The sequence below is a fragment of the Sorex fumeus genome, unplaced genomic scaffold, assembly GCF_029834395.1.
Source record: "Sorex fumeus unplaced genomic scaffold, SorFum_2.1 ptg000130l, whole genome shotgun sequence".
NCBI lineage: Eukaryota > Metazoa > Chordata > Mammalia > Eulipotyphla > Soricidae > Sorex > Sorex fumeus.
This window is the reverse complement of record NW_026606187.1, coordinates 5,312,088-5,333,172: the sequence shown is the minus strand read 5'-3', so window position 1 is coordinate 5,333,172 and position 21,085 is coordinate 5,312,088. Positions and strand designations below refer to the sequence as shown.

Here is a 21,085-nt window from a genome sequence, read left to right as displayed (position 1 = left end):
GGGCTACAGCACATGCTTTGCATACGTGAGTTCTGCAGTTGACCCCTGGTCCCAGCTGGTGGGATCAGGGACCCCTGAGATCCTGTGGGAGTCCCCTTCCTGCAAAAGGCATGGACTCTGGTGGGGATAGACAGGATGTGGCTCAAGCGGGTAGCTTACATGCCCAGGATGTGCCAGGCTTAAGTTTGATCCCCAGCACTGTTCTATCCCCCTAAGTACCACCAGGAGTTGCCCCTATTTATTTTTATAGAAAGCATTTATGGGGACCAGAACAATAGTACAGTGAGGAGGGCGATTGCCTTGCACACCGCCGGCCTGGGTTCAATCCCTGGCATCCCATAGGGTCCCCCAAGCACTGCCAGGAATAATTCCTGAGTGCAGAGACCCCAAAAGCCAAAATAAATAGTTAAATAAAAATGTAAAAGCACTCATAATAAGTGCTTTTATACATTTATATGTATTTAAATTTGCATCCAAAATATTAAAAAGAACTCCTATAGGTCAGTAAGATTAAAATAAACAAGCCAAATGGTGGGGGGGAGGGGAGAAAATACATTAATTTTAGCTTTTTTGTTGGGGTAGTCATGAGTCACAAAATATTTGATAACAATAATAGGCAGAATGCACAAAGAACCAAATTTAGTTCGAAACTGACTGCACGAATGCAAGTGTTTCTGGCAAGTGCATGTGGCATTTTTGGGGCATGAAGGAGGTGGCAAGTGGAAAAAGTGTAAGAAGCCCCACACAAGGGCAGTGGTTACCACCCATCTTACACTGAGAGGTTTCAACCTCCCAAGCTTCTTGCTTTGAGCTGGTCCCAGTGTGTAGCACCAGTTGAAAGAGCATTAGAAAAAAAAAAAAGAGCATTAGAATGGCTGGGAGCCAGAAGGAATACTCGGGAGAGAGTGCTCAGGAGGTGGGTGTGTGCTCTGCAGGCAGGAGGTCTGGGTTCAATCCTGAGCAAAGCAATGGACCTAGAACTAACAATATAGTCTATGATGAACAGCAACAAGAACTCTTCTACACTCTGGTACCGTCACTACTTGGCAGCATCTTCAAGTTAAGTACCCAGATCTCTGTGATCCAGGGATTCCTCTCACAGGTATTTATCCCAGAGACTGTCACTGTCCTCCCATTGTTCATAGATTTGCTCAAGCGGACCCAGTAACATCTCCATTGGAGACTTTGTTGTTACTGTGTTTGGCATATCGAATACGTCACGGGGACCTTGCCAGGCTCTGCCGTGCGGGCGAGATACTCTCGGTAGCTTGCCGGGCTCTCCGAGAGGGGCAGAGGAATCGAACTCGGGCCGGCCGTGTTGGCTGCGTGCAAGGCAAACACCCTACCCACTGTGCTATCACTCCAGCCCATCCCAGAGACATTAAAAGAAATACCAATCCAAAGATTCACAAAGGGGCCAGAGCGACAGAACCCATAGAATCCCTGGATAGGATAGTGTGTTTGCCTTGCACGGTTTGTTTGTTTTTCTGAAAATGGCAGAGAGATAGTAGAGCAGATAAGGCACTTATCTTGCAGATAAGGCACCTACCTCATAAGGTCCCCTGAACCCATCAGGAGTGATCCCTGAGGGCAGGGTCAGGAGTAAGCCCTGAGCATCACTGGGTGAGGGCCAAGGAAGGGAGGGAGGGAAGGAGGAAGGAAAAAATGAAGGAAGGAAGGGAGGGAGGAAGTTAGTTTGGGAAACTTTAGACTAAAACATGTGTCCCAGGAAAGAAGTCGATAGCAGAAACAATATTTGAATGACGGTAATTATTTTCAAGTTGAATAAAACAATAAACTCATCAAGAAGTTTAACAAACTCCAAGTAGTAGAAACATGAAAAAGAAAGCATACCAAGTCCCATAGTATAATTCAAATTGCTGAGAAGCAATCACACATAATTCCACAAATAAACTGTACCCAGAACACATAATGAACTCTCAAAGTTGGACAGTAACAATAAATAAGCAATTCAATTAGGAAGGGAATAAAAATATGAGCAGACATCTTACCAAAGTAGATATACCACTGAGCACTGAAAAAAATGCTCTATAATATGATCGACCATTAAGAAAATGAACATTAAATTCAAATCACTACAGACCTATCAAATTTTTTAAGTAATAATAAAGGAATAACGCCATATGTTGGAAAAGAGGCAGAGAAACTAAATTACTCAAGCATTGCTTCTAATACAATTAAATGGCTCTTCTGGAAATTACTTAGGAGTTTCTTATAAAAACTAGACATACAAACATACAGTCCAGCAACTGCACTCTTGAGCATAGATTGCAGAGAAATGAAAAACTTATGTTCACATATAAGCTATACATGAATACTCACTTATAACCCAAGCCTGAAACCAATCCAAATGCCCTTCAGTGAGTGAATGAGTAAACAGTGACCTATCTCTGTCACGGAATACTTCTCAGCAATGAAAAAGGAAGAATCTATAGATGTGCAGTGGATAACATGGACTTCAACAGAATTATGCGTACTTACTGGAGGAGGGAAGGACAGTGAGTCACAAATGATATGATTTCATTTATGTCACATTTCTGAAATAAAATCACAGGGATGGAGACCAACTCCATCCAATGGGAACTGGGAAACTAGTCCAAAGGGCTGGCGCTCATGCTTTGCAAAAAGGGGGCCAGAGATTGGATCCCCAACACTCATGATCGCCCTAACTGGGAGTGACCCTCAAACACTGAACCAGCAGTGGCCCTTGAGCACCACTTGATGTGGCCCAAAATGACAATGTCTTTGCTTCATGTCAATCCCCTAGTGTTGATATGGCCCTGGAGGAGAAGGGGAAGGGGAGAGAGATGGATGAGAAGCAGCAGGGCACGTAGGGCCCGGCGCACTGGGATTCAGGTACAGTGTGGTGTTAAGGAAGGATCGAACTAAGTATCCAAGCCACGGAGCCAACAACTCTGAAATCACGAGATCCAAACTTTAATAGCCAAACTCAAAAGGAGCCTGTCAGATGGCAGCTGGGGCTGGGGTGGGGGTAGGAGAGGGCACATGGGGTCACTGGTGGAGGGAAGTTGACCCAGAGGCAGGATCAGTGATGGAACATTGTAGGTCAAAAACCCAACTATGAAGAACTTTGTGACTCATGGTCACGTTCCTCCCGTTGTTCATCGATTTGCTCGAGCGGGCCCAGTAACGTCTCCATTGGAGACTTTGTTGTTACTGTGTTTGACATATCAAGTACGTCACGGGTGGCTTGCCAGGCTCTGCCGTGTGGGCGAGATACTCTGGGTAGCTTGCTGGGCTCTCCAAGACGGGCAGAGGAATCGAACTCGGGTCGGACATGTTGGCCGCTTGTAAGTCAAATGCCCTACCGCTGTGCTATCACTCCAGCCCGTGACTCATGGTATGTTCATAAAATAAAATTTGGGGTGAAAAAAGAGTACTGGGCATGATCCTTTCACCTTTTCGCAGTTTCCCATGAATCTGCTTTTATTAGACCCCCCTCTTTGCCCCTCACTCCCTAAGCCTCCAGCCAGTTTCCTCCTGCCTTCCTCCTTCCCCCCTGCCCTACTCCCACTCCCCACCACCACCACCAATGAACCACACTTTTTTCCAAATCAAGGTCGGCTCACAATTGTTCCCTCTTCCCCAGAGCGCCCTCCGCCAGGCTCACAGCCATCCATGGCCCACCTCAGTAAACCCATCCCTGAATTCTCTAAGGCAAGACAATTCGCTAGACTAAAAGGCCACGATCCTATCTTTCACCAAGCACAATTGCAATACTCACTTATATTTGTTTAACTACGTGGTGCATCATGCACCAGCTGTTTATCAAGCACCACCACTGGCGCTTTGAGGTTACAGCAGATTTCAAGATGAAGCCCTGTTAGCGAGCAAGCTCTGGAGACTGCTTCTTGCTCCCCGCACTTGCAGTTCTTAGAGGTTCCTAGAGGCTCTGCCTCCTCATGGGTTGTTGTTCTGTCTCCCGTTCCTAAGGGGTTGTATCACACAAACCCAGGTCCAGTTACAAGTGAGGGGGAGAAAGAGAAACCACCAGATCCTGTGGATGGTACTAAAGCACCACCATGACCACACACACACCGGGGTGGACATCATTTAACAATGCTATTTTTTTTTGTTTTATTTTTTTGGGTCACAGCTGGCGATGCTCAGGAGTTACTCCTGACCTGCACTCAGGAATTACTCCTGGCAGTGCTCAGGGGACCGTATGGGATGCTGGGAATTGAACCCCGGGGTTGGTCATGTGCAAGGCAAAAGCCCTACCGGCTGTACTATCGCTCCAGACCCAATCCTAATTTTTGTTTGTTTTGATTTGGGTTTGGGTGTGGGGTGGGTGAGAGGGGGCCATGTCCAGCAGCGCTCAGGGGCTATTCCTGCCTCTGTGCTCAGGAGTGCCCCCTGGCAGTGCTCAGAATGAGGTTATCTCAAACTTCAACAAGACATGATGACCTATCAGTATCTGTATTGTAAACCATAATGCCCAAAAGGAGACAGAGAGAGAGAGAGAGAGAGAGAGAGAGAGAGAGAGAGAAGAAAAATGTGTGCTATAAAAGCAGGCTGTGGGGGAGGTGGGGTGGTGGCAGAAGGAAACTGGGGTCACTGGTGGTGGGAAATGTGCACTGGTGAAGGAACAGGTGTTGGAACATTGTGTGACTGAGACCCAATCATGAACAACTTAGTCACTGTGATTCAATGAAAAAAAAATTAAAAAAAATAAAAATCTTCTAGGGGGGCTGGAGTGATAGCACAGCGGGTAGGGCATTTTCCTTGCACACGGCCGACCCAGGTTCGATTCCCAGCATCCCTGAGCACCGCCAGGGGTGGTTCCTGAGTGCAGAGCCAGGAGTAACCCCTGGGAATTTCTGTGACCCCCAAAAATGTTTAAAAAAACAATAAATAAATAAAAATAAAAACTTCTCCAAGAACCAGCCCACCTTCCCCAGGGTCTCATCCAGCCACTGACAGCAGCCACAGGGCACTGGCCAGTGCTCAGGACTGGAACCCTCCACCTCGAGTCTTGGGAGATGCTTAGTGAGCCTCTTTCACATGCAGGAGCCCTGGAGTCACCCGACCAGGCACAGAGCACTGAGTGAGGAGTAACCCCAAGCATCACTGGGTATGACCCAAAAATGAAGAGAGAAATAGACTGTTTTTTTGTTTGTTTGTTTGTTTTTTGCTTTGGGGGGGAGGCACCTCACCAGCAGGGACTATTCACTCCCAGTGATGTTTGATGGGAACTCCATCAAGCACAGCCTCAAGTTTTGGAGCTCATTTTATCATGATTTTTTTTTTAAATCAAACTTCCCTGTCTGGCTTGTTATGTAAATGGATTCCTCTCCCCAACATTACCACACAGACACTTCCATAACCAGCTCTGGAAACCTTAACGTCCATCCGCAGGGCAAAAACAAACAGGAACTTTTTTCAGTTTTTCTTTTTTTTGGCATATTTGGGGTCACACCTGGCAATGCTCAGGGGTTACTCCTGGCTCTGCACTCAGGAATTACTCCTGGCTGTGTTTGGGGGACCCTATGGGATGCTGGGGATCGAACCCAGTCCAGCTGCATGCAAGGGAAACACCCTGCTTGTTGTACTATCAATCTGGTCTCTAACAGGAACTTTTGAAAGTTCCAAATGAACTGAAAGTTGTGTCTTCTGACAGGTTTGGAGTAAACCTGATGAGCGAATGCCTCCTCCCACTCTCCATAATAAGACTTCCTGGCTTTGTGGCTCAGGAGCCACCTTTAAAGCCCCTTCTGCTCCAGTCCTTTGGCCAGCTGCCCTGGGGCACTGGCCTCTTTCACGATTCTCCAGTTTCCCAGACAAGAAGGCTTCTTGTGCTCTCAGCTGCCCCTACCTGTCCACTCTACAGAGAGGTTTACTATTACTGAAACTGATGCCTGTTTTCTGCAAAACCTAATGCCTTCATCCCCCCCCCCGCCCCCAACCACCTCTCCCTCCCCCCAAAAAATACCCAGCCCATCACCAATAAAGGATTTGGTTTTAATTAAAAGTCCTTCGGGTCATTCTCTTTCAGGGGTTTGGCCAAATGGCATAGAAAGGGCGGAACAAGATAAGGGCCATTTGGAGGTCAAGAGTTTTCTTCGTGGGCCCGGGGGCTCCCTTCCTGTGGGACCAAGGCAGCCAGGACAGCTCCCAAGGAATCTATAATGCCACAAACTAGCCGGAATGAGCAGAGCTGCCAGAGAAACTGCTTTGGAGCCTGCCCAAAGCCCACCGGTCCTGGGTTCCCATGACATAGGGGTTCCCCAAGACAGTCTCTATGTTAAAAACCGGGGAAATTTGGCTGGAGCAATAGCACGGCAGGTAGGGCATTTGCCTTGCACACGGCCAACCCAGGCTCGATTCCCAGCATCCCATGTGGTCCCCTGAGCACTGCCAGGAGTAATCCCTGAGCGCAAAGTCAGGAGTAACCCCTGTGCATCGCCGGGTGTGACCCAAAAAGGAGAAAAAACTGGGGAAATTGCAGGCAGAACAGGGGGACATTGGCAACCCTAGGCAGGAAAGATATCCCATCTTCTGGGAGAGATGCTGGGAGCTTGCCCAGCACTGCCCGCCCATATCAGACACAAAGGGTTCACAATGACAGGGAGCTTTCGTCTCTGCAAAGCAGCTGTGTGCCAGGTCCCCGCCACCCACACAACCATGGTCTGAAGGGGGTGATCTGGCAGTTACCCACCATCCACAAGTCACGCACCAGACTACGCGCATCACTCTGCATGCCAACGGGCTCGCATGGCAGCTGTGCAGAAGGAAACCAGGCTGCTTGAACTGGAGTTGGGTTGCTTGTTTTTCTTCTTTTCCCCCCAAAGCCTGGTTGGGAAGACCAAGCTCACAAGGGTTATAGGAGGCAAGGGAACAGGTGTTTAGGGATGGAGATACAAGCTCTTGTTCCCTGGTGGGTGAGATTCTGGACCTCCACCTTCCTTGACCCTTGACCTTCCTCTCTGTTAGTGTCAGAAGGACAAAATGAAGGCCTGGGATTCAGGGCTGAAAGGAGAGAGGAATGATCAGTCTCGGGCAGCACGATAGTACAGTGGGTAGGGCATTTGCCTTGCGCGCAGCCAATCCAGGTTCAATTGCTAGCACCCCACAGGGGTCCCTGCACTTTCCAGGGCTGATTCCTGAGCTCAGAGCCAGGACTCAGATAATCAAAATCCAGATAAATGAATTAATTCAATAAAGTGTTCCATCTCACCTTATCTCCCACTGTCTGCCTCAAGCTAGCCCTCTCTCTGCTTATGCTGAAGGTGCCCTTGCTCTCACCTTTGACTGCAGTGACCATGTGGGTGGCACAAAGCAAATGGCAGAGGGGTGGTCCCCGGACCCCCCCCACCCCCTCCCCCGTTAATCCTAGCAGTCATGAAAGGAAACAAAATCCACTTAACCCATGTGGGGCTGAAGTCAATGATGGCTATTTCTTAGACGAAATATCTTTCAAGATCAAGCGACCAGAGGGCTAGTGCAGTGGGTAAGGCGCTTGTCTTGCATGAGGCCCACCAGGTTCAATCTCTGCCACCCCCAAGCACTGCCGGGAGTGGTCCCTGAGTGCGGAGCCAGGAGCCCTGAGCACCCTGAGTGTGACTTCCTCCTCCCATCCCACAAAAAATAGGTTAAGTAACAAGTCAAGGTCACTTAGGTAGGGTAGGGCCAGGTCACTACCCAAGGCAATTGTGCTTGGCTCTCAGGAGGGCCTAGGATCTCAGGGTAAATTCCTGCCCCTCACTGCTCTGACAAGGGGCTACCAATGGAGGCCACCAGCAGGCCGGGGCTGCAAATACCTGTTCCTGCACGTTCCCACCTGCTGCTCACTGGGGCTGGGAAGGGGGAAAAGCCGGAAAGCCGAGAAGGCACTGGCCTGACTGCGAAGAGCCCTTTGCTGGCCCCGGCAAACGCTCCAGAACAAACCTTTCAGCACCTCGGCTGTTCGGCTGTTCGCGCTATTAGAGGGGCCAGCCCTCACCCACGGGGCGCACCCGCGGCCAACTCTGCCCTTCCTCGCAGTCTCCCCTCGCCCCTGGGAACCCCCGAGTGGCATTCTGTGATGCGCTCCGCGCAGCGCCCCACGCGCCTCCTTGTCCTGGTACCCTGCTCCTGGGTATCCTGCGCCCCGCGGATCTCACCTGCTCCTGGGTACTCTGCGCCCGCGCATCTCACCCGCTCCCGGGTACCCTGCGCTCCGCGGATCTTACCTGCTCCCGGGAACTGCGCCCCGCGGATCTCACCTGCTCCGGGCTACCCTGAGCACCGCGGGCCCGGCGCAGGGAGGGGCACCCCAGCATCCCGGGCTGGGAGGGCAGCTCGGGCTTCACTCATTCCCCCCTCCCCCCCCCCCCCGTGGTGACCGCGTGGTCCCCCGGGTCCAGGAAAGGGTTCAGTGTCCCCCTGGCGGGAGGGGGAGGGTCCGACGCAGACCAAAGCGCAGGGGCCGGGCCAGGGAGTGAAAACGCGCTGAAAACCGACCGGCGACCTCCATAGCCAGGCTGGATTTGGAGCAATTAAAGAGTCGGATTTGGACCCGAATTTGGAGCAAGAGTCTAAGAGAACGGTGTCCTGTTCGCCGGATAATTCATGGTTAGGCTTTTTACGGGCAATGCTCATGATTTTTTAAAAGAAACTTAATATATTGTCACCGTGATGTACGAAGTTATTCATGGTAGAGTTCCAGGTTTGCTGTGTTCCAATGACACCAATCCCACCACCAGATTCCCTCCAGCTACGTCCCCAGGTCTCCTTCCTTGACACACTTTTAAGAGGGGTTGTAGATCAGGTCTCCTTTCAGTGCTGTTAACCTGTGATACACACCACCTCTATCCCACTGTGTGCCCAAGGACAGGGACGCACTCGGCAGGAGGGAACAGGGGCAGTGTGTGTTTTCAAGAGTCTGGCATCACTCTATCTCTCTCGCTGCCCGCGCTCGATAGTCTCACGGGGAGGTCGATGGCGATGGGCAGGCGAAGAAAGGAACGAGGGCCAGGCTGGTTGGTATCAATTGTAGTTTATTCCAGTCTTCACTCTCACCTCTGACTTTCCCGAGCCCGCGCCTCAGCCTGAGCCTCTGTCTGAGCCTCAGTCTCTGCTCTCTCGAGCCCGAGCCTGAGCTTGAGCCTGAGTCTGAGCCTCAGCCTGAGCCTTCTCTCACCCTGCTCTCTCGAGCCCAAGCCCCCTCCAAGCTTACAGTCTTAGTTTATATAGCAATCACGTAGGATGGTGACACGAAGGTAGGTTGAACATCAACAAACCAACAGAGAGGTAAGACCACTCCTCAAGGAGATTAACTCAAGGATAAAATCTCCTCTAAAGAGATTATTGCAGATTACTAGGTGATCTGCTCAAGGGTGGGATTCCAACAAGGGTGTGTTCTTTCCTCAGCTAGTAATCTACTTAAATAGTTGTAGTAAATCTACTTCTAATATTTCTAGCAATGTCATTCTGTATGAACACAGTAAGAGATATAAACTTAGTTTGGTTCTTCCTGAGGACATCTCACTATACATTCTGCAGTCCTCAGGCCAGGTTAGTCTTCCTAGCCCCAGCAGGGTCCTAGTCTCAACGTTACTATCTTTTGGATCATGACAGCATTTGTCCATGATCATGCCCTCAATTTATAGTTGAGTATCATGGCACTTTGCCCTGGCCCATTTTGATGCCAGGGTAGCTCACGGTTTGTTCTGGGTCCATTCAGTCCCTTGTTGGGACCCGGCTTTTGGGGTGCTAGGAACTAAGGGTAACTGAGTCAAGAAATCAGATGCCCAGGAGTCAATCAACTCCCAAGTTACAAAGCATAATATTAACTATCTTCCTCTGTCCATACAGGAAGGATGTTGCTTTAAGGTAAACTATTCAAAAGACATAACTTAAAATACAAGTTCATATCCTTAGAAAGATCTGATCTTGCAAGCTAACAGAATCTGATTAGGGAGAAAAGGTGATTAACTGGCTGAGAGGAGAACAAAGAGAAGTGTCTACAGATAAACAGAGGAATGGGAGTGACTCAGGAGCACTGTGATGGTGAAACCCGATAAACCTAAGCTCCCTGTGGCAAGGGAGAAAGGACAAACCAACGTTATCCTACAGGGCAGGGCTTAGAGTGATTCTAGAAAACTTGCTTTGAAATAAAGGGACCTGGGGTGGGAGCGATATACAGTCGGGAGGGCATTTGCCTTGCTCGTGACTAGCATGGGTTCAATCCCTGGCATCCCATATGGTCCCTGAGCATCGCCAGGAGTGATTCCTGAGTGTAGAGCCAGGAGTGAACCCTGAGCATTGCTGGGTGTGACCCAAAAAGATAAAAAGAAATAAGAGAGAGAGAGAGAGAGAGAGAGAGAGAGAGAGAGAGAGAGAGAAAGAAAGAAAGGGAAAGGAAAGGAAAAGAAAAATAAAGAAAAAGGACCAAAATGTGGCAAGGGAATGCACTTACCCGGGTGTGCTAAAATTGCTGGAATTGCAGGAGGAGGGCTGATCATTTTCTTTATTCTGTGGAATGTCTTTCTTCTTTCATCTGTGTGGAATGTCCCCTACTGGAGTGTTCTCAATAATAAGAATTAGAAAGACAGATTACTTCTTGGTAACCTGTGGCCAAATTCGGAAAAGAGATCTCTCAGAAGTGAAGTTTTTTTTTTTTTAGAAGTGAAGTTTTGTGCATCCAAATATTTATGGCAGGGCTGGAGAGACAGTGCAGGGGTAAGGTATGCTTGCTTTGCCCAGGGCTCACCTGGTTCCAGCCAAGGGCCATCAATGATTTTTTGAGCACCGCCACGAGTGATCCGTGAGCACAGAGTCAGGCCTAAGCCCCAAGCACCACCATTTTGACTCCCCCCAAACAAAACTACACATCAAAGTAGCATTAAATGTAGATAGAAAGGGAGTGGGGAGATGGTGGAGAAACTAGGGAAATAGCTATCGAAAGCTTGACACATCAACTGTCCAGCCATTCAAAACAAGCATTAACAGGGCTGGAGTGATAGCACAGCAGGGAGGGCATTTGCCTTGCACGAGGTCAACCCGGGTTTGAGTCCCAACATCCCATATGGTTCCCCAAGCACTGCCAGGAGTAATTCCTGAGTGCATGAGCCAGAAGTAACCCCTGTGCATCGCTGGGTGTGACCCAAAAAGCAAAAAAGTAAATAAAAATAAACAAGCATTCACGAAGACCAGGTAATGGCAGCAAAGAACTGAATTCATGCCCAACCTCTCCCCACCAAGTCAAACATGAATACATGTGAAACTGAAAGGCGATCGCTGAGGACAGCTCAAAGGGGCGTCTGTCTTGCGTGTCCCCAGCCCTATGGGCAGCATATGTCCCCTGCACCCTGAGTCCAGCCCCGGGGGTCCCAGCACTAGATGAACGATGCTCTGTCTCTGGCATGGGTGCGCATAACTCCAGCTGGGAGGCCCCAGTTTGTTGAATATATTTTTTCTTTTTTGGGGTCACACACAGCGATGCTCAGAAGTTACTCCTAGCTTTGCACTTAGGAATTACTCCTAGCCGTGCTCAGGGGACCATATGGGATGCTGAGGATTGAACCCGGGTAGGCTCCATGCAAGGCAAATGCCCTACCCGCTGGACTATCTCTCTGGCCCCATGTTGAATTTTTTAAGGAAATAGAAGAGTTAGGTGTGCACGGGAAGTTATGCATGACTGTGTTTCCATCTTTTTAATGAAAATGTCACTGTAAACTCCAGAGGCTTCCTGGCCATTCTTCACATTTAATGAAACCCATATCAATTTTTAAACCTGATCATTTTTTAAGCAGTAACAAATGTCTGATGCTGACACTATTTTGCCTGTGGTGAAATTAGACATCCTCTACAGAAAGAGTTCCTCGGGTGATTATTTATAGACTTCTAATATTCAACACGCTCCAAAGCAGCCTTTGAATGGCATTGGTGTTTAATCCTTTCAACAAGGCCCTTTCCCTCAAGACCTAACGGGTAAGCGATGGCTTTTATCCTTTGTCAGTTTTTATTTAGAAAATAAGTGTCTATGAATTTCACACGGCTCATCTTGGAAGGTTAAAAACATTTTTGTTTTCTGTTAAAAAGTCTATTAATGTGAATGTGTGCATATATCCCTGCATAGAAGGAAAAGAGACGAAAAGGGCACGTAACAAAGTGTGAATGATTGGGGCTGGAGCAATAGCACAGCGCTTAGGGCATTTGCCATGCATGCGGTCAACCTGAGCTTGATTCCCAGCATCCCATATCATCCCCCGAGCATCGCCAGGAGTAATTCCTGAGTGCATGAGCCTGGAGTAACCCCTGTGCAACACCGGGTGTGACCCAAAAAGCAAAAAAAAAAAAAAAAAAAAAAATTGGATGATTGTGCAGGTAGGGGCATGAACAGAGTTTATGTGTCTTTGCTTTGTTTCATCAGTCAGAATGTTTAACTTTTTCTCAAAAATGGTGCTAATAATGCAACCCAGAGGGGCCTTATGGTCTGTTACGAGTCACCTTAAAAATAATATAAACAAAAGCAAGGTGGTGAAAATACATGCAAGTCTATTTTGTCTGTTAAGTATAAAAACTGCCACAGCATTTTTCCAACCACCTCAGTTCCTCATTTGAAAGGCGTTTTAAACCAGTATTTGGTGTTGGCCCCCAAACAGGATATATGGAGGGGAAAAAAAGAACACCCAAAACAAGAACTTAGGAATTCTGACTGTTCTTAATTATTTCCATAATTTGAGTGCAGGTGTGTGACATCCCAATTTTACATGGTCATTTGGGAGGCAGGCAGGGGGAAGGAGCAAATCTTTACTTTTCATTTTATATGTATTGAAAGGAACTGAAAAATGGCCTTGTTATAAAAAAAATACAATCTTTAATTCACACGAACACAGCAAATTTTCAAATTTGCTTGGATTTTCAAATCCAAGGGAAATCTTAATTTCTGGTTATGTAGTATTTCCCTTACTCTCCAAACATACAAAATTTCATAGCCAAAAATAAAAGTACTTTGGAATCACTGTGCATGGATTCCAGCTCTACAATATCAGCAGAGCTAGCAAGTGAGAAAATACAAATGGCCAGTGAATGAAACCTAATCTATACAAGCTGTTGAATAAAAACATTAGGAAAATGCAATTCAAAACCACAACGAGCTACCACACGTCTCACACATACGTGAGTAGTTACCGCCTAGAAAACAGAAAAGAACAAGCAGCAGTAGGGATCTGGAAAAACTATATGGGAACTAAAACCGTGCTGAAAAGGTATGGCAATTCCTTAAAAAAAAAAAGTAAAAGTAAAAGTAAACAAAATTGCGATATTATACAACAATTCTGCTTGCGGCTATAAACCCAGAAGCAAAGACAGAAACCAAAACAGGTAAGTTTGCTGACATATCTACACGGCATTACTCACCTAAGGTACAAGGGAGAAGCAGGCCAAGTGCCCACTGGGAAGGGACTAGGTAAGTAAAATGTGATCCATCCATAATGTACCATCAGCCTAGCCGTACTCTCCTACTGTACTATCCGTAATGTACAAAGGAAACTCTGGAATAGCATAGATGAAACATGGAAACACCAAGGAAATACTCATCACAAAAAACAGGCATTTTATGAGTTTCACTTGAAACGAGGTGCCGCAAAGAATCCAGAAGTCGAGTGGTTGATCTGGAGCATGGAGTTTGCGTTTCTGTGTGCCCAGAGCTGAGTTTTCTGGACGAAAGGGTCTCGAGGTGGATGGTGATGTGCTTGCACAACATGAATGGACAAATAATGCTGAACTAGAGCCCTAAAAATTGTTGAGATGGTAAATTCTGTTTTACCAACTGTCAAGTTGGCAAATTCTGTGTATGTTACAGGAAGAAAATTGGAAAGAAAAAAAGAGATAATACTGTGTCACTAATAAAAAGAAGCCAAACAGGATGCTGAATCGGATCCTAAAGCAGAAAGTGGTTAACGAATCCCAGGAGCCTGCAATCTCCTCAATCGTTCACTATGCACCAATGTAAATTTTTTTGTTCTGATAAACATAACAGAGTGAAGTGACATGCTACTCCAGGACAATGCTACCACATCCGAAATCTCTCACCAACTCAGCAACATTTCTGTAAATCTGACATTAGCACCGAGCACTGTCCTCCTGTTGTTCATCGATTTGCTCAAGCGGGCACCAGTAACATATCCATTGTGAGACTTGTTGTTACTGTGTCTGGCATATCAAATACATCACGGGTAGCTTGCCAGGCTTTGCCATGCGGGCGAGATAGATACTCTCGGTAGCTTGCCGGGCTGTCTAAGAGGGCGGAGGAATCAAACCCGGGTCAGCCCAGTCGGCCGCGTGCAAGGCAAATGCCTTACCTGCTGTGTTGTCACTCCCAAAGTAAGTAGTTAAAAGTATTTTCAGAAAGTAACAACTAAAAGGTGAAATGAAATCTCTGCACAGAAGACCAGGACAACACAAATAAATGTAGCAGAGAAGTTAGCAAACCATGCAGCACGAATTACACCCAGATAGAGATGTGACTTTTTTTTATTGCACTATTCATGGTTGAATCCTAGCCTCTCATCACCCACAAATTGCAAAAAGGCAGGCTGTTGGGTTTTCTATTGCAGCAATATTTCCTTAATGATTCTGGGTGCATTCTTCACTGGGATCACAAATATTTCTTTGCGCAAATACTCTGCCAGCAAGTCTTTGATAAATTGATTATCGGTATGGTATGTGAGCATCCTGTTTCTCTAGCTGAAAGCCTGCATTTGTGCTCAGTGGACTCCTGGGCAGTACAACTCAACCAAGCAACCCTGAGTCAGTACCCCGTGCTCCAGCTGTGCGTTGCGTATGGGGGGGGGGGGGGCACACATCTGTGTCAAAAGTCACTGAAAGCTGTGCTGAAATGCTGTATAATCGGGGGAATATCCTGAAAAACTAGGAGTGGGAAGCGAATGGTGAAAGCACTGTGCGTCACGGGGCGTCTCAATACCCTACAAAAGAAGTGGAAACAGTTCACTCAGAAAGCCAGCCTGAAATGACTTTTTCTTTCCAAGCCCAGCCATTTTTCTGTTCAAGGGTCAACTATGCCAAAAATGATACAGCACAAAGAGGAGCAGAGAAAACAGATCTCTTCTAAGCCCCCAGCACAGGGAGCGTGACTAGGGGTGTCACATCTTAGTTTCTCCCTTTCCCTAGATGCCCATGGGGCCAGCAAGTGCAGGTGTGGTGCTGTGACTCCCAGGTGCAGCTGGAATTGCCTTTCTCTGTGACCCTTAAGGTCAGTTGGTTTGCTAGCTTAATCCACAAATGCTTCTTCTTAATTTTCACTAGAATCACCTTAACTTGATAGGAAGCACTTACACAGGAATGGTGCGGAGAGAAGGCAGCTTTGTTACACACTTGTCTGGGTAAGAAAACCCCATTCAGGAGCTACTGACACTCAGTAAGCAACACGCCATCTAGTGGCGCCAATGGTACACCACCAGGTCAAGAACCCCGGGTAAGACCCCGGGTGGGATGAGGGGGTGAGGGGTGGGAGGGATACTGGGATCCGTGGTGGTGGGAAATGGGCACTGGTGGAGGGATGAGTATTTGATCATTGTATAATTGAAACCCAAGCACAAAAATTGGTAAGTCTACAACTGTACCTCATGGTGTCTAATAAAAATTTAAAAATAACTAAAAATACTAAAAATAAAAATAAAATAAAAAACTCATGGTTTTCTCTGTAAAATGGCACATTTAATAAGCTAGTCTTCAGAGAACTTCATTTTCAAGAAACTGTTTTTCATCTTTCAAGTACATAAATGACTTTCTAAGCTCTTTAGGATAAAGAATGAGGTATTTTGTTATTATTATTATTACTAAGCCTTCAAATAAATTCCCAGTTTTTTTTTAAAGTATGAAACACTTTGGGAACCTGTTTTTTTGTTGTTGTTGTTGTTGTTTTGCTTTTTGGGTCACACCCGGCGATGCACAGGAATTACTTCTGGCGGTACCAGCTCAGGGGACCATATGGGATGCTGGGAATTGAACCCGGGTTGGACATGTGCAAGGCAAACACCCTACCCGCTGAGCTATCGTTCCAGCCCCACTCTTGCGTTTCTTATTCGGCAGTCAACACCTGATGTGTCAGTTTATAAAGGGAAAAAAAGCAAAACCCAACTGCACACCAACTACTTTGTTTACTCATTTCTCTCTTTCTACTTTTGCAGTCTAGGGTGGTATTTGTACTTCACTTAAATTCCTAAGAAAAAAAATCCATTCGAATGTACCAATAATACCTTTGCATGAATCACATAACCCAATTCTTATTATGACTATCCACAGTAGCAAGAGAGGAGACTGGTGTGAGGTGCGGGAATGCTATTCTTAATGAACAATAAAGAAATTCTTCTCAAGGCTTTAATTCTCCTTTAGATCCAGGTGTTGCAGTAAATGTTCATTCGATGACTTCTATGAGCACATAAATGAGAGTACTTAATTAAACACCTGGGTGAAAAAAAGAATAAAGTTGTGAGAACAACATATTGTTAATAACCACAATCTCAACATCTTTGTTATTACTAAAATTTTAGATTCTGGGTTAAGTGCTCTGCTCCATGGAATATCCACAATGGTTACTGATCCTGCTAATGAGTTCCTTGCTGCAACATTTTGGGGTATATGGCTGGAGGCGCTCACGGATTCTAGAACATCTGAGTCTGACATGGTCATAACCAAACCATGTTCTTGGCAAACGCTAAACTCGGTTTAGGATTTCAGGCAGATTCAGGTTGTAGGAACTTCATGTGCAAGTGGAAAGTAAGAAGTTAAGTGAAAATGTTTTTAGATCGCGTCTTACTGGGAGATACAATGGAATGTTTCCTATTCTGAGGACCTGATATTGTCCAGAAAAGCAAAATTTGTAGGATGTAGAACTGTTGGAAACAGGAAGTCAGTGTTCTGCAGCTTGAACTGGTAGTGGGGTTGATGGTTCTTCTGAGAATGAGTCTTTTGCCATGATCTGCAGGAATCTCCTTTCCTCCCTGCCTCAACCCCAGTCTGAAGCTGTCCTGCATTTGACTCGAATCAACTGCATCTTTCACGCGATGCTACTACACCGGGCATCCCTGAATCCAAAGCCACAGAACAAGTGAGGGGCACTTTCCAGTGATAACAAATGCCAAAAGTCATCTCCAAAAAGTTTATTAGCATGATTAAAAACATTTTCTTGAATAATGACAGAAAGAATTTCTAAACATGAAAGAGTATCAGTGGCTACACCTTATAACCAATATTCGTGACTGAATGGGCAGCTTTATTGCCAGTCTTCCTTTTAGTATAAACAATCCATATGCACTGGTTCTGTTGGAGCCGGGACAAGTACTCTGCCTGGGAACGAATCCCTACTGCGATTAAGTATAAAAAATATCTTCCATCACTGGAATGTGACCTGCATTACTGAGTAGAGAGCTGATAAAAATCCTCAACGAGTTGCATTTTTGTTTTTTTAAAAACATTCCTTTTACACACTACAAAGAAATAATTAGTATTTTGGCTTTTTTAATTCCTACATGATATTCAGAACGGCAGCCCCCAATGTTCCTCCCTCCACACAGTCATGAATGCTGCCCCTCTTCTCAGGTGGACATTCTTGAGGCAGACTGTGGAGACTTGGCCCCCCCACCCCCCACTCCCTCGTCTACACCGGCTTGAGGACAAAGACTGCGTCATCCAGCACGTAGTAGTCATTGTACATGTCGCCCTCACATAGGTACGGCAGTCTGGTGAAAGCTTCGATCACAAAACCAGCTTTTCTGAAGACTTCGGGCAGGCTGTTCACTTGCTCTTCCCAATTCTGTCCCTTGATTTCCAAAATTTCCGATGGTTTCTCCCACTTGCCACCTACTAAAACAAACAGAAATATTCAGTTAAATTCTTGAACGGACAAGTCCTTTCAAGAGGGAAGTGGGGAAGAATAGTACTTGCCAACGACCGGGTGTGTGTCAGGATGAATCATCTGTGAGGGGGACAGAGATAACACAGAGAACAGAGCAAGAACTGGCCAAAGCTCGCTCACGAGGTTCATGAAAAGAGCAACGTGACTGACCCAGGTTTCTCGGGCCCTGTGGCCCAGACCATTATTTCCTCTAACAGAGTTTCCGATATTACCTCCCTGAGGCTAACTGGGAGGGTGCTTGAATGGTTTTGGAAAACTCGCTGGCTGAGTATCAGAATATGTAAGCAAAGAGTAATATATTTGACTTCATCTTTTCTAACCGCTACATAGTACTCCATTGTGTAAATGTACCAAAGTTTCTTTAACCAGTCATCTGTTCTCGGGCACTCAGGTTTTTTCCAGATTCTGGCTATTGTAAAGAGTGCTGCAATGTACAAACAAGTGCAGATGTCACTTCGACTATACTTTTTTGCCGTTCTGCGATTCCCAGGAGTGGTATTGCTGGGTCAAATGGGAGCTCAATTTCAAATTTTTTGAGAATCGTCCGTACTGTCTTCCAAAAGGGCTGAACCAGTCGGCATTCCCACCAGCAGTGAAAGAAGGTCCCTTTCTTGCCATGAAATTTACATACAAGTGGTACTACATGGAAAGTATCATGCTAAGCGAAATGAGTCAGAAAGAGAGGGATAGACATAGAAAGATTGCATTCATCTGGGGAACATAAAGTAACAAAATAGGAGACTAACAACCAAGAATGGCCGAGATTAGTACCAGGAATTTTGCTCCATGGCTTGGAGGCCAGCCACACATGCTAGGGAAAAAGGCAACTCAGATAAAGAAGGGAGCACCAAATAAAGGGCCTTGGGAGGATCCTCCCAGGATGGGAGAAGCATGCTGAAACTAGACTACAGACCAAACATGATTGCTACTCAATGCTTCTTTTGCAAACCACAACACCCAAAATGAGAGAGAGAACAAAGGGGAATGCCCTGCCACTGAGGCAGGGTGGGATGGGGATGATGGGGGGTGGGAGGGATACTGGGATTCGTGGTGGTGGGAAATGGGCACTGGTGGAGGGATGGGTATTTGATCATTGTATAATTGAAACCCAACCACAAAATTTGAAAGTCTACAACTGTACCTCATGGTGTCTCACTAATAAAAATTTTTAAAAAAAGAGTAATATATTTGAAGGTTTTGAATGAATATAATAAAACACTGATGTAGTAAATGCATGCAATGTATTAATCAGATTATCAGACTGAAAATAAAAACTAGATGTTTAAGGATCTGAATGTATAGGAACATCACCAGTAGGTTTTTTTTTGTTTCTTTTTCTTTTTTCAGGGAAACTCATCTAACCCATCACCCCCAACCTATTAGAACAATTTGATGAAAATTGCTGAACCAAAAGCTTTAACATTAGAATGAATGACTCAACTAACTTTTCTCCAATGTGACTAAAGTCTATGGTAGCCAATTACAAACCTACGAGCATCAGATGCCCAAGATAGTTGGGGGTCCAGAGAAAGGGGGCAGAGCAGATAAGGTCTTTAAGGACTTGACATCCCAAGCAGTGACTGCACAGGATGCCACACAAATAGTATAGGTGTGCCATTATACATGGGCATGTGTATGTATATCTAGCACTGTAGCACTGTCCTCCCGCTGTTCACCGATTTGCTCGAGCAGGCACCAGTAACGTCTCCATTGTGAGGCTTGTTGTTACTGTTTTTGGCATATCGAATATGCCACGGGGAGCTTGCCAGGCTCTGCCATGTAGGCGGGATACTGTCGGAAGCTTGTCGGGCTCTCTGAGAGGGACAGAGGAGTTGAACCCAGGTTGGCTGCGTGCAAGGCAAATGCCCTACCCGCTGCGCTGTATAAATCTATACAGAGAAAATATACATATATATATATATTTTTTTTTTTGCTTTTTGGGTCACACCCAGATATGCACAGGGGTTATTCCTGGCTCTTCACATAGGAATTACTCCTGGTGGTGCTTGGGAGACCATATGGGATGTCAGGGATTGAACCTGGGTTGGTCGCAGGCAAGGCAAACGCCCTCCTTGGTGTACTATTGCTCTGCCCCGAAAAATAATTACTTTTAAATGCTACAACAATACAAAATAATATTAAAAGCATTTTACTACACTAGATCAAGGATGTTTTAATGTATAGCAGGAAAATATATTCTTGGCATACGAGCCATTCTTGGTCGAAAACACAAATACTATAATGGACAGGTTTTTCGTTCTTTTTCATGGACGCCTGAGCCCTTGGGAAGCCCTGCTGCTCGGGCACATGGACTGAGCCAGAGTGATCACCGGGGCAGACAGGGACAGCACTGACAGGCGCGAGCCAGGCTCAGGCCGAGGGGTGGCCCTCTATCAGCTATGGACTGGGATGTTCCTCTTAGCGCCGCACATGCCTGAGTCCCACTCGCGCCCCTGAGCTGCCTTTCCCACCTCTTCAGGAAGGTCTCTTTGGCTCAAGTTGGGCCACATCAGTTTCAGCTGCTTCCAAGGGGCAGGAGGGGGAAGCCCTCCAGAAAACACCTACAAATCTGTTTCACAGCACACTGAAAAGGGGGCAACACAAAACTAGGACGTGACTAATTAATGCCACAACTCACTCTCCATTGCCTCTCGAGCTACTTTTCCTTGACTTGACACGAAGACGTTCCAGCAGCCACTGTGGCACGAGGCACACAGCAGGTACATGACCCATGACTGACTGGCTCTGGAAACTTAAATCCGATCCATCCACCACACCACACTCCCTCCTCCCGCACCTGTGCTGCACCAGAATCAAAGCCTCACTCTACACCTCTCACACCCCCGAGGACCTGCAAAACCCACGAAAGAATGCACCCGAGGAACACTCAACAATGTGCTCTGGGGCCAGAGCGTTCGGACAGCAGGAGAGCGCTGGCCTTGCACATGGGCCTGCCCAGGCATCCTACATGGTTCCCCAAGACCACCAGGAGTGATCCCTGCCTGCAGAGCCAGGAGGAACCCCCGAGGATGGCCAGCTGTGGCCCCAAAACAAACCAAAAAATGTGCTCTAAGCTAAAATCTCAACTTAAAATGATGAAATTGGGTTACAATCTTTACACAACTTCAATAAGTTCCTGATTATGGTTCCGGAAGAAGAGTTCCTCTTCAGTTCTTCCTT

At 46.5% G+C, this 21,085-nt stretch overlaps 1 protein-coding gene across 2 annotated transcripts in view; it reads right to left on the bottom strand.

The window, feature by feature from the left end:
- Positions 1-17,140: 17,140 nt before the first annotated feature.
- METTL9 (methyltransferase 9, His-X-His N1(pi)-histidine) overlaps positions 17,141-21,085 on the bottom strand; it is a 50,354-nt gene continuing 46,409 nt past the window's right edge. The window contains exon 5 of one of the 2 annotated variants that reach the window (XM_056138900.1): positions 17,141-17,850. In XM_056138900.1, the coding sequence (XP_055994875.1) occupies positions 17,648-17,850 (203 nt within the window). In that variant the 3' untranslated portion in view covers positions 17,141-17,647. Of the gene's footprint in view, positions 17,854-21,085 lie in introns of both variants that reach the window. The other variant, XM_056138898.1, reaches the window with a different exon arrangement.